At 38.4% G+C, this 12470-nt stretch overlaps 1 protein-coding gene across 1 annotated transcript; it reads left to right on the top strand.

Moving 5' to 3' along the window:
- The first annotated feature begins 939 nt into the window (after positions 1 to 939).
- Positions 940 to 3396, top strand: LOC103018803 (nucleolin-like). The gene has a single exon (XM_057546216.1). It carries the CDS (start codon positions 976 to 978, stop codon positions 3106 to 3108), a length of 2133 nt encoding a protein of 710 aa, XP_057402199.1. The 5' UTR covers positions 940 to 975; the 3' UTR covers positions 3109 to 3396.
- Positions 3397 to 12470: the final 9074 nt, after the last annotated feature.

The raw sequence follows: 12470 nt of genomic DNA, 5'->3' as shown, positions 1-12470 counted from the left end.
ATTAATGCCCCCAAATTACTTACTGTATGATTCAAAATACACACACACACAAACATACACACACATATATATGTATGCATATATATATTTTTTGAAATGATAAAATTTTAGAAAAGGGGAACATATTAGTGGCTTCTAGGGATTAGGGACAGGATGGGATATAGGCTGGAGGTGGAAAGGATAGAAGGGAGATGGGTGTGGTTATTAAAGGGCAACAAACCAGAGGTATCCTAGCAGTGATGGAACAGTTCTGTATCTTGACTATGGTATGGGATACAAAACCTACACATACATTAATTTATATAGAACTAAATACAGACATAGAAACACACACACACACAAACACACATACACATACACACCATGTACAAGTAAAACTAGCAAAATCTGAATCAATGGATTGTGTCAATATCAACATCCAGATTGTGATATAATTTTGCAAGATGTTACCACTGGGTAAAGGGTCATGGGATTGTTCTGTATTATTTCATACAACTACATGTAAATCTACAAATTTTTCAGTAAAATTTCAATTTAAAAAAACCACAGTCTTGCTACCAATAGTTACTGTTCCTCCACCACCATCACCAGCAACACCTATAGAGTGAGCCACCCGTTCCAGTTTGCCTGGTACTGAGAAATTTCCCAGGATACAGTGCTTTCTGTATTAAAACTCAGACAGTCTCTATGTAGAAAACCCTAAAGATTCCAAAACAAAACAAGACAAACCCTAAAGAATTAATAAGCAAATTCAGCAAAGTTGCTGGATATAAAATCATTATATAAAAATCAGTTGCATTTCTATACACTAACAATGTACTATCCAAGAAGGAAATTAAGAAAACAATTCCATTTACAATAGCATCAAAATAATAATATACTCAGGATCAGCGGCCGCCATCGACGTTGCTTCGTTTCCTCTGGGCTCATCTGCGCCACTCGCTCGCCACACACTCTGCAGTCATAGCAGCTATCATGGTAAAGCTTGCAAAGGCCGGTAAAAATCAAGGTGACCCCAAGAAAATGGCTCCTCCCCCAAAGGAGGTAGAAGAAGATAGTGAAGATGAGGAAATGTCAGAAGATGAAGAGGATGATAGCAGTGGAGAAGAGAAAAAAGGCAAAAAGGCTACCACAACTCCAGCAAAGAAGATGATGGTTTCCCCAACAAAAAAGGTTGCAGTTGCCACACCGGCAAAGAAAGCAGTTGTCACCCCTGGCAAAAAGACAGCCGCTACGCCAGCCAAGAAGACGGTTACACCTGCCAAAGCAGTAGCAACACCTGGCAAAGAGGGAGCCACACCAGGCAAAGCATTGGTAGCAACCCCTGGTAAGAAGGGAGCAGCCGCTCCAGCCAAGGGAGCAAAGAACGGCAAGAATGCCAAGAAGGAAGACAGTGATGAGGAAGATGAAGACGACAGTGAAGAGGAGGATGAGGATGATGAAGAGGAGGAGGAGGATGAATTCGAGCCAGCGGTGATGAAAGCAGCTGCTGCTCCTGCCTCAGATGATGAGGATGACGAGGACGAAGATGACAATGAAGACGACAAGGAGGAGGATGAGGATGACGAGGAGGACTCTGAAGAAGAAGCTACGGAAACTGCACCAGCCAAAGGAAAGAAAGCTCCAGCAAAAGCTGCTCCTGTGAAGGCAAAGAGCACTGCTGAAGATGAAGATGAAGAGGATGACGATGAGGATGAGGAGGATGACGAGGAGGAGGAGGATGAAGACGAGGAGGAGGAAGAGGATGACGAGGAGGAGGAGGAAGAGGAGGAGGAAGAGGAGGAAGAACTTGTCAAAGAAGCACCTGGAAAACGAAAGAAGGAAATGACCAAACAAAAAGCAGCTCCTGAAGCCAAGAAACAGAAAGTGGAAGCCACAGAACCAACTACATCTTTCAATCTTTTTGTTGGAAACCTGAACTTCAGTAAATCTGCTCCTGAATTGAAAACGGGTATCAGTGACCTTTTTGCTAAAAATGATCTTGCAGTTGTTGATGTCAGAATTGGTGTGTCTAGGAAGTTTGGCTATGTGGATTTTGAATCTGCTGAAGACCTGGAAAAAGCCTTGGAACTCACTGGTTTAAAAGTCTTTGGCAATGAAATTAAACTAGAAAAACCAAAGGGAAAAGACAGTAAGAAAGATCGAGATGCGAGAACACTTTTGGCTAAAAATCTTCCTTATAAAGTTACTCAGGAAGAACTAAAAGAAGTGTTTGAAGATGCTGTGGAGATCAGATTAGTCAGCAAGGATGTAAAGAGTAAAGGGATTGCTTATATTGAATTTAAGACAGAAGCTGATGCAGAGAAAACCTTGGAAGAAAAGCAGGGAACAGAGATAGATGGGCGATCCATTTCCCTGTACTATACCGGAGAGAAAGGTCAAAGTCAAGACTATAGAGGTGGAAAGAATAGCACTTGGAGTGGTGAATCAAAAACCCTGGTTTTAAGCAACCTCTCCTATAATGCAACGGAAGAAACTCTTCAGGAAGTATTTGAGAAGGCAACGTTTATCAAAGTGCCCCAGAACCAGAATGGCAAATCTAAAGGGTATGCATTTATAGAATTTGCATCATTTGAAGATGCTAAAGAAGCTTTAAATTCATGTAATAAAAGGGAAATTGAGGGCAGAGCTATCAGGCTGGAGTTGCAAGGACCCAGGGGATCACTTAATGCAAGAAGCCAGCCATCCAAAACTCTGTTTGTCAAAGGTCTGTCTGAGGATACTACAGAAGAGACATTAAAGGAGTCGTTTGACGGCTCTATTCGTGCAAGGATAGTCACTGACCGGGAGACTGGATCCTCCAAGGGGTTTGGTTTTGTAGACTTCAACAGTGAGGAAGAGGCCAAAGCTGCCAAGGAGGCCATGGAAGATGGTGAAACTGATGGAAACAAAGTTACTTTGGACTGGGCCAAGCCTAAGGGTGAAGGTGGCTTCGGTGGCCGAGGAGGAGGCAGAGGTGGCTTCGGTGGCAGAGGTGGTGGCAGAGGTGGCCGAGGTGGATTTGGTGGCAGAGGCTGGGGAGGCTTTGGAGGGCGAGGAGGCTTCCGAGGAGGCAGAGGAGGAGGAGGAGACCACAAGCCACAAGGAAAGAAGACGAAATTTGAATAGTTTCTTCTATCCCTGTCTTTCCCTCTTCCATTTGAAAGAAAGGACTCTGAGGTTTTTACTCTGTTACATGCTCAATGACGGAGCCTTCTGAGGACATTCCAAGACAGTATACAGCCCTGTGGTCTACTTGGAAATCCGTATAGATAACATTTCAAGGGAGATAACCCTGTTGGTGTTGACTGGATATTCGTAAAAACTTTTTAAAGAGATGAGTGATAGAGCTAACCCTTATCTGTAAGTTTTGAATTTATATTGTTTCCTCCCATGTACAAAACCATTTTTTTCCTACGGGGAAAAAATAATAATAATAATAATAATATACTCAGGAATAAATCCTACCAAGAAAGTAAAAGACTTTTACACTAAAAACTACAAAATATTGCTGAAAGATATTAAATAAGACACAAATAAGTGGAAAGAATTCGATGTTAATGAATTGGAAGACAATACTCTTAAGACACCCATTCTACTCAAAGTCATTTACAGATTTAACACAATCTCTTTCAAAATTCCAAAGGCATTTTTTGCAGAAATAGAAAAAAATAAGGGAAAATCTTCATGACATTGGACTTGGCAATTATTTCTTGGATATGGCAACAAAAGCAAAAATAGATAAATGGGACTACATCAAAGTTTAAAACTTTTGTGCATCAAAGGACAAAATTAACAGAGTAAAACGACAACCTATGTAATTAATAGGAGAAAATATTTACAAATCATATATAGCTGATAAGAGGTTAATATCAAGAATATTGAAAGAACTCCTACAACTCAACAATAAAAAATCAATAACCCAATTAAAAATTGGAAAAGAACTTGGCATTTCTTCAAAGATTATATATGAATGACCAATAAACATATGAAAAGATGTTTAACATCACAAAACATCAGAGAAATGGAAACTACAATGAGATATCACTTTGTACCGAATGGGGTGACTACATTCAAAAAAGCAAACAATAACAAGATGAGGATGAGGAGAAATTAAAACACTTATACACTGTTGGTGGAATTATAAAACAGTGCAACTGCAATGGAAAGCAGTATGGAGGTTCTCAAAAATTAAAAATAGAACTACCATATGGGCCAGCAATCTCACTTTTGAGTATATATCCAAAAGAATTAAAAGCAAAATCATAAAGAAATATTTGCACAACCATGTTCATAGCACTATTCACAATAGTGAAGAGGTAGAAGCAACCCAAATGTCCACTGAGGGATAAATGGATTAAACAAAATTTAGTATATACATACAATGGAATATTATTTAGCTATAAATAGGAAAGAAATCCTGTCTCATGATACAATGTGGGTGAACCTTGAGTATATTATGCTAAGTGAAATAAACCAATTACAGTAAGACAAATACTGCATGATTCCACTTATATGAGGCATCCAAACTAGTCAGATTCATAGAAACAGAAAGTAGAATGATGGCTACTAGGGGTTGAGGAGAGGGGGAGAAGGGGAGTTGTTAATGGATATAGAGTTTCAGATTTGTGAGATGAAAAAGTTCTGGAGATCTACTTCACAACAATGTGAATATGCTAAATACTACTGAACTGTAAACTTAAGAATGGTTAAGATGGTAAATTTTATGTTATTTATTTTCTACCACAATTAAAATAAAACTGAGACAGTCCCAGTCAAACTGAAGCAAGTTGGTCACCCTAGCACCATCACATTCAGCAAAAGGAACATTGTGTTGTAACTCCATATTAGGAATAACGAGTCCTCCTGCTTCTTAGGCTCAGAGAAAACTGCTCTCCTACAAACTTGAACACAGCACACTTTCTTTAGTCCTCTAAGAGAGGTGGACACAAGATTAAGAAATATTAAGGAAGACTTAATTGAAACTCAGAATCAAAAGAATGAGACTCTGCACATGCTCTCTCCCTGGAATACATAAGGATAGGACAGGCTGAGTGGTCTCCAAAGAGCGAGGTGTCTGATGAGACAGACTGTTTCATTTTTAATTGTTGGTTATGCCCTTATTTGAAAAGCCACTATCACCACATCTTTAGGAAAGCCTTAATTACTGCTGTCTGATGTCTGCAGGGATGTGAGGAATTAAGAGTTAGTTGGTGTGCCCACACTTGGGTCTGAGGGTTAAAAAGAGAAAAGTGTTCTCAAGCCAGTGTTGAACAATTGCCCAATTTAAAGGTGAATCCTGGGGCCAAAACAGTGAGAGCCAGCCACCCCTTCCCATGTTGAGGTTCTCACTCCACAGCCACTCTTGGAGACTCAGTGATTAAGTTCTCTGCCTTATCTACTTGACAAATATTTGCTTGAATATTTAGCTGAGTGAAATTTTCTTCATAAAGTTTTCTTCACATCTACCTCTAGATATAATGATTGTTATTAAATCCTCTCTTGCAGCTGCCATCACAGATAAGATTAGTTTCCGTGGACCTCAGGGCGCATTTTCCAATATGCATCGCATAGGACAGCCCATAGCTGGACACAGCAGAATAAACAAACTGGACTCTTCCCATCCCTCCCCTACCACATCCTGTGACAAAAACTGTAATGTTGTACCTTCTCTTTTGTCTACAGCTTCCTTCCACATACCTTAAAATAATTGGACCATGGTATGAATGAATCACTTTCCAAATTTCCTGTTCTTAAAAAGTATGGTTTTAATTAGAAAGAATAAACAAAAAACTTTTCTTATTCTTTCGGGAGTTCAATATGACTTAAGAATTCCTTATGATCAAATTCTACATGCAGAAAAATTACTCCTTCAGTGTTTGCATTCTGTACCCTCTGAATCAGGTTAGCAATAATGGCTAGTGTTTTTTCTTAACCCTATGGAATCATTCTTTTGAAAAAGAAATGCTATTAGAACCCTACTAGCAAGATCCCAGGTAGGGACTCTTGAAATTTCACGCTCTTGATTTATTTACTGTTATATTCCCACCATGTTGATCTCTTTAGCAGTTCCTAGAGCAAACCATACTTATTAAAATACTCCTTTGTCTTTGAACACATTATTCTCTTTGCCTAAAATATCCCTTCCTCCTTCCTTATCTTCCCATGTTTCTTGTTCTAGCAAAATTCTTCCAATCTTTCAAATAGCAGACTATGTGATATTTAATCCCAGCTTCCTTTTCTGACCATACCCTTTATGATGCCAAGCTTGATTTGGATATCTATCTCAGGTGCTTTCATTGGACCAGGTGCATATATCTATTGCGGCACGATCCTTCTGTAACGTCAGTACATGCTTACTATTGTTTTCAATTGTTGACAAACTCCAAGGCAGATATTGAGGCACAGTCTCCCTCGTAAGCTCAAGAGCTAGCATTCATTCAGTAGTTTGACATCATGGTCTTTAAGAGATCTTTACTGAGTGACATAAAAGAGTACCAACAGATTACAAAGAAAAAAAATGAAGAAATTGCAGACAAATTGTAAAGAAAAAGTTCGAAAGAATTATTATGCTAGTTCAATAGCTTTTCCCTCCATAGAAGACTGATTGTGATTCTTGTATTGCATACAAATTGTATAATTATTTCCCACATCTTTTGCTTGGAGAAAAATTTCTCCAAATTTAATTTAAAACACAATTTCCTGCAATTGAACCACAAAAACATGTTTTGAAAACCACGACCGCCTTTCATTTTATTTTGCCTCCATCATCAACTCTGTCCTGGGCACTTTTTTCTGACTTGAACTGCTTCTGTAACCTTTTAATATATAAAAAGTGACAGACACAATGAGACACTTTTAACCACGGAACTCTTACCTTCTCATAAGGAGACATATTCTAGTTCTCAGACTCAACTGCAAAGTCTTTAGAAAAAACAGGCTTCTAGAGTAAAATTAAGTATTGGAGTCATATGAGATCATCATCACAGGTGAATAATATGCCATCCTATCTTCTCTATGCCTCCAGAGAATAAATTAGCTCTCTACATGTTGAGGATTCATGTGGTAATATACCTTAAATAAAGGATAGCAGTGTGTGTTATTGCTGTTTGTTCCTTTGGGGAAGGATTTATTTAAAATTCAGTTTTTCTGTGTGAGCCTGGAGAATTCTCTTTAGCCATTGTGAAAAAGGTTTTTATTAAGTGCCCCATTAGTTGACATTAAATATAGCTACCAATATCACCCACTTATTGCATGCAAGAACTCTGACCCAAGGCATATATAGCCATTATGATGTTTCAAAAGATCTAGAAAAATTATTTCAGGAATGAGAATGGGAGTGTTGGTAGTAACGACGGTGGTGGTAGTGCTGGAAGTAGAAGCAGGGCTGATGGTGGTAGTAGTGGTGATGTTACTGGTGGTTGAGGTTACAGCAGTGATGGTGGTGATGGCAGTAGTGGTGACAGTGTTACTGGTTGTTGCTGGCGGCAGTGATAACATGGTAGTGGTAGTGGTTTCAGTGGCAGTGGTAGTCATAGTAATAGTGATGGTGGTAGTGTTGGTAATGGTTTTAGTGGTTGTTTTAGATGATGATAGTAATAGTGATGCTGGTGGTATTTACAGTCAACGGTGGTGGTGGTGGTGGTGGTGGTAGTGATAGTAGCAATGGTATTTGTGGTTGTTTTAGTGGTGACCGTAATGGTAGTAGTAGTGATGGTAGTAGTACTCTTTCTGTTTAGTATTTTAGAGACTCAGCACAAGACTAAGAGGGGTGACTTTTTTTTTGAAGTCGAAATTCAGTATTTTAATTTATATTTAAATATCAGCTATGTGGTAGCTAAATGTGTTCATATATGAAGATATTTCTAGGATACATACTTTTATTTATTATTTATTTTTATTGAAGTATAGTTGTTATACAATATTATATGTTACAGGTGTACAATATAGTGATTCACAATTTCTAAAGGTTATACTCCATTTATAGTTATTATAAAATATTGGCTACATTCCCCATGTTGTACAATATATCCTGGTAACTTATTTTATACCTAATAATTTGTACCTCCCACTCCCCTACTCCTTTATGGCCCCTCCCCCTTCCCTCTCCCCAGTGGTAACCACTAGTTTGTTCTCTATATCCGTGAGTCTGCTTAAGAGGGGGAACTTTGAACAAGCCTCTGACAACTCTTCTCTATGAATATATAAAAGAAAATGAATAATCAATTAATACCAGGAAAAAGTCTTCCATTTATATTTAAGTAATATCATGCCCAGAAGTGTGCCTCAGGTCTTTTAAAGTCATTTCTTCCTGAATGCCATCTAGCATCTGCCCCTCCCTCCCAACCCTCAATCCACACATTCCACACTTTCCTTCACCCCTTTCATTATTTATGTAGAGAACTCAAACCAAATGTCATTTCCTCTGAAAAACCTCCCCTGACACCAACCCCACCACAGTTCCTGGGATTTTCCACTCACCAAGTATTTATCACAGTTTTAAACTATTTACTTATCTATCTCACCAGTAAATAAAAAATATCCTTGAAGACAGGCAAAAATGATTCCTTTTCATCTCTGTAATCCCAACCACTAGCACAGGGTGTGAAATAAATATTTGCTGAATACCTACATTAAAGAAAGAATGAATCTTTCATATAAGATGGTGGATTTCTTAGAAGGAATGGGTTTATATATTTTTTATCTTAGTTATTTGCTGACTATTTCCCAATGTTTTCTACAGTTGGTTCTTTGCAATAGTGGAGGAAAATCAAATTTAAAAGATAGCTTTAATAACCATTTGATCCACAAAATAAAACTGAAACAGGTAGAGATATTAGTACCCCAAGATCCCTTCCATTTCTAAGACTCAGTGGTGCTATGATACTAATGAGGTATAATTATATGTGAGAAGGAATACTGACAGCCAAAGATGTCTTATTTCAGTCACACATGATTTCAAGAGCAAAGCCCAGACTGCGCCCAGGCCTTGTTATTCCCTTTCTAGTTCTCCTTCACAAAATCATGTTAACTTATTCCTCATTTCTTTCTCTTCTTATGGGTCTTTTTTATACGTTGTATTAAGCACTTACTAGAACAATCCTCCTCCAGTAAGCCACAGAATTAATAGTAGTTATACTATTTCTGTTTTTAGGACCCTACCTCCTCTCCAGTTAAAGCAAAGTCAGTCACCTTAGAAAATAACACCTGCGAAGATATAGACAGAAATGATTTGGTCCAGATGGTAATGTTTGGCAGTTGCCAAAAGATTCACATGACCAGAGCTTTAGGACAAATCAATTCCATCACACCTTTGCTTGGAGATGGGCTGAAAACAAAAAACATGGTCAATTCCCAATGTCATTATAGTTTCTTTGATGTAGATTCTCACTCATTAGGGACATAGTTCTGGGACCAGAGATCAAAACAACTGGTCTTTATTATCCTTTGCTTATTCCCTCTGACACTGCTTGCTCAAAGAAAAGGAGGTGAATGATTTCCAACTTGGGTTCAGCTCTCCTGAGAAGTTTGCGGTTTCATGAGTTGGAAAACAGTACAGTCATTCCCAAGACTACTTTGTCCTATAGTGTTCATAGGATCCCCAGTTCCCAAAGCAGAGCTCTAAAAGCCATTCCTTCCAGTTCAACCAGCAGCCAAAAGTCAACCTTGATAAATACGATTTTAATAAGTGCTAGAAAATCAGGAAATTGCAGGCCCTTGGCTCTTGTGATTTTTATCATACCGAGTTCCCTACAGAGAGCTGAAGAAGAGCCAGTAATGTGTCATCCTTTCCATCAGAGTCCTGCAAAAAGTCTGTGTTGAAGAGACATTTTCCTGTCAGGTACTACTGTATATCAAATGTATCCACCTCTTGGAGAAAAAGATGAAATTAATTTGAAAACAAAGAGAAGAGTCTGTAGCAACACTGTCAGAGGACAAGGTTTATAAGCCGGCCCAAGAGTACTCCAAATCTACCATAAGGGAAACATCTGACAAAGAAAAATGTGTGCTGGCAACTTGTTTGATTGTAATTTCAATGAAAAATTGAAACCATACTTCCATGGGATTAAGCTTCCCTCATTCACCAGAAGGAGGTTCCTGTTAACAAATACGGACCATGTTAGCATCGTCCACACCTCTCCTCTCAGGCTGCTTGCCCGTAAGTACACATCGTGAGTTGGAGATGGAAGAAATCTCCTCAATGTGCTCAGACATGGTAGAGTTGGATTCTAATACGCTGAGGACTAAAGTGGTTGCAATGGTGGGAAAAAGTAGACATATGCCTTGCAGATGCAATATTAATTAGGGCAATAAATAGGCCCAAAGTGGTTCCCTTCCACAGAGATAGTAAGGCTCTCTTGATAGAACACAGAAGAGGCTCATAGTTTACCTATTACAGTGTAACGATGCTGAATGGAGGGAAGACTCTTTAATTTATTTTCCCCATGGGTATGTATCTTCATCGTTGTCATACTCAGGACAATGGTATAAGGAAAATGGTCATATTCATGGTTTGCAAAAGAACAAATGTTTGGTAAGGAAAAACGATGCACCAAAACCCAACGGGTCCTTCACAGTATGTTTCCAAAGAATACCAGAACTGTTTACAATACATAAATATCTCAAGGAGTTAGTCAAAGCAGTGATAATTAATGTGTTTAAAGAGTAATGAACCTAAGACCAGTATACGGCAAATACAGCTGAGGGTTTAGCAAATGCAAGGGCTGGAAGAAGAAATTATTTTCTCTACATTTTTATTTATTTATTTTAAGTAGGACAGCTGCTTGTCCTGCATTATGGTCCCTGCTTACCTCTTTCACAGTACTCTGGCCATCCACAGAAACACACAGATATTGACCTCCTGTGACTAGGTGTTTCATAGAAAAAAATCAATCCTTGGGACGGAGAAAGGATTCTCTACTCCATTGCAGTTATTTCACTACATAAAGTATTGAATTATTTGGGAGTGTTTGTAAGAGAAATGCACATCTGGTGGGAGGAAGGAGAATGCATCTGAAGGTTAATCCCTTATGAAAGGGCCTCAGCCAAAGAATCTTCTATAGAGTGTGTGATGAAATACACTTTCCCTAGGTAGTTCTAATTATGCAGAAAAATGTCTAATGTTGCCCTGCCATGTCTACATTTTGTGTAAGTTCCCAAAGGCAGGAGTCGTGTCTTTTAAACATTGACTCTATTACCTGGCAGATGATTGATGCTCAGTTAGTAGAATCAAATAAAATACTCTTTATAGAAACTCTGCTTTTACACAATTCAAGAGAAAGCATGTTAAAATCAGAAGCCAAGGGTCTTTTCAATACAAAAATCAATAAGGTTTGCTATAACCAAAGAAAAATCAGCTAGGTTTTTGGGCATTACTAACTCTAGTCCCACCAACATCATTCCAAGCCTGATTTGTTTTATGCATTTCTTTCATTACTTTAATGGGCAGCCTAAGGCTTGAAATTATCCTAAGGCTAAATTACTATGAGTGTGCACACCAGGAGGAATCACTCCAATAATTTCAACACTTTTCTGCCTGCATAACACCTTGTCTGGCCATAGTGGAAACAAGAAGTGGTTTATCATGTATCTCAGGATGTACAAGGGTAAAAGTCACGTGGAGCACCAAAGATCCTCTACATTTCTGACTGTCTCACCAGATTTTGTTTCAGAACTGTTCTTTAAAGAAGGAAGAGCTGTTCTTCCATGTTTTTCTGGGTCCCAGAAGGCAGGGCACAAGCCTTGGTAAAATGAAGTTTATATTGTAAATGGCCTGATGCAGAATCTCTTTCCTCTGTGAATAGCTATTACAGCTCTACTAGATCATGATGTTGCTTGGGGGCAAAAGGATGAAAGAAAACTCTGTTACCCTGGATAATTGAAAATGAGAGAAAAGAGTTGTTTTATGAATGTTGTCTTTCCAGTGTACCAAAAGGCAAACTGAAGAAATGGAAATCACCAGAAATACAGAATACATGATCACAAAATGTGGGCCCTGGATCTGCAGCAACAGCATTACCAGGGAACCAGCTCCAAATGCAAATTCTTGGGACTCTTCCAGACCTACTGAATTAGAAACTAGAGGTGGAGCCAAGCAACCTGGGTTTTATCAAGCCCTCTAGATGATTCTGAAACTTGCTAAAATTTGAGGACAACTGCTGTGGACTGAGGACAATTGCAGAGAAGGGGTAACTAGGAACCAAAATGCCTGTTAGATGGCAAAGATTTGAGAAAACGGCAATAGCCAAAAGTTGGCACAGTGTAGACGACAGCTGCAGACAGTGGACTAACAAAATAATATTTTAAAATTTCAATCCTTAAGTATGTATCCAGCTTGATCTGTAAAACAATGCTCATATTGCATTCAGTATTTTTTGAACTTCTACTTTAATATTGAATAAGGTCTAAAGTTTTGGAATTAAGGAGAAACATGACATTTTAGGTTTTTTAAAAAATTAATTAATTAATTTATTTATTTATTTAAGGCTGTG

This window comes from Balaenoptera acutorostrata, chromosome 5 (assembly GCF_949987535.1).
Source record: "Balaenoptera acutorostrata chromosome 5, mBalAcu1.1, whole genome shotgun sequence".
In the NCBI taxonomy this organism is placed as follows: Eukaryota; Metazoa; Chordata; class Mammalia; order Artiodactyla; family Balaenopteridae; genus Balaenoptera; species Balaenoptera acutorostrata.
Note: the sequence above shows the minus strand (reverse complement) of the source record. Positions and strands in the feature narration are given on the sequence as shown.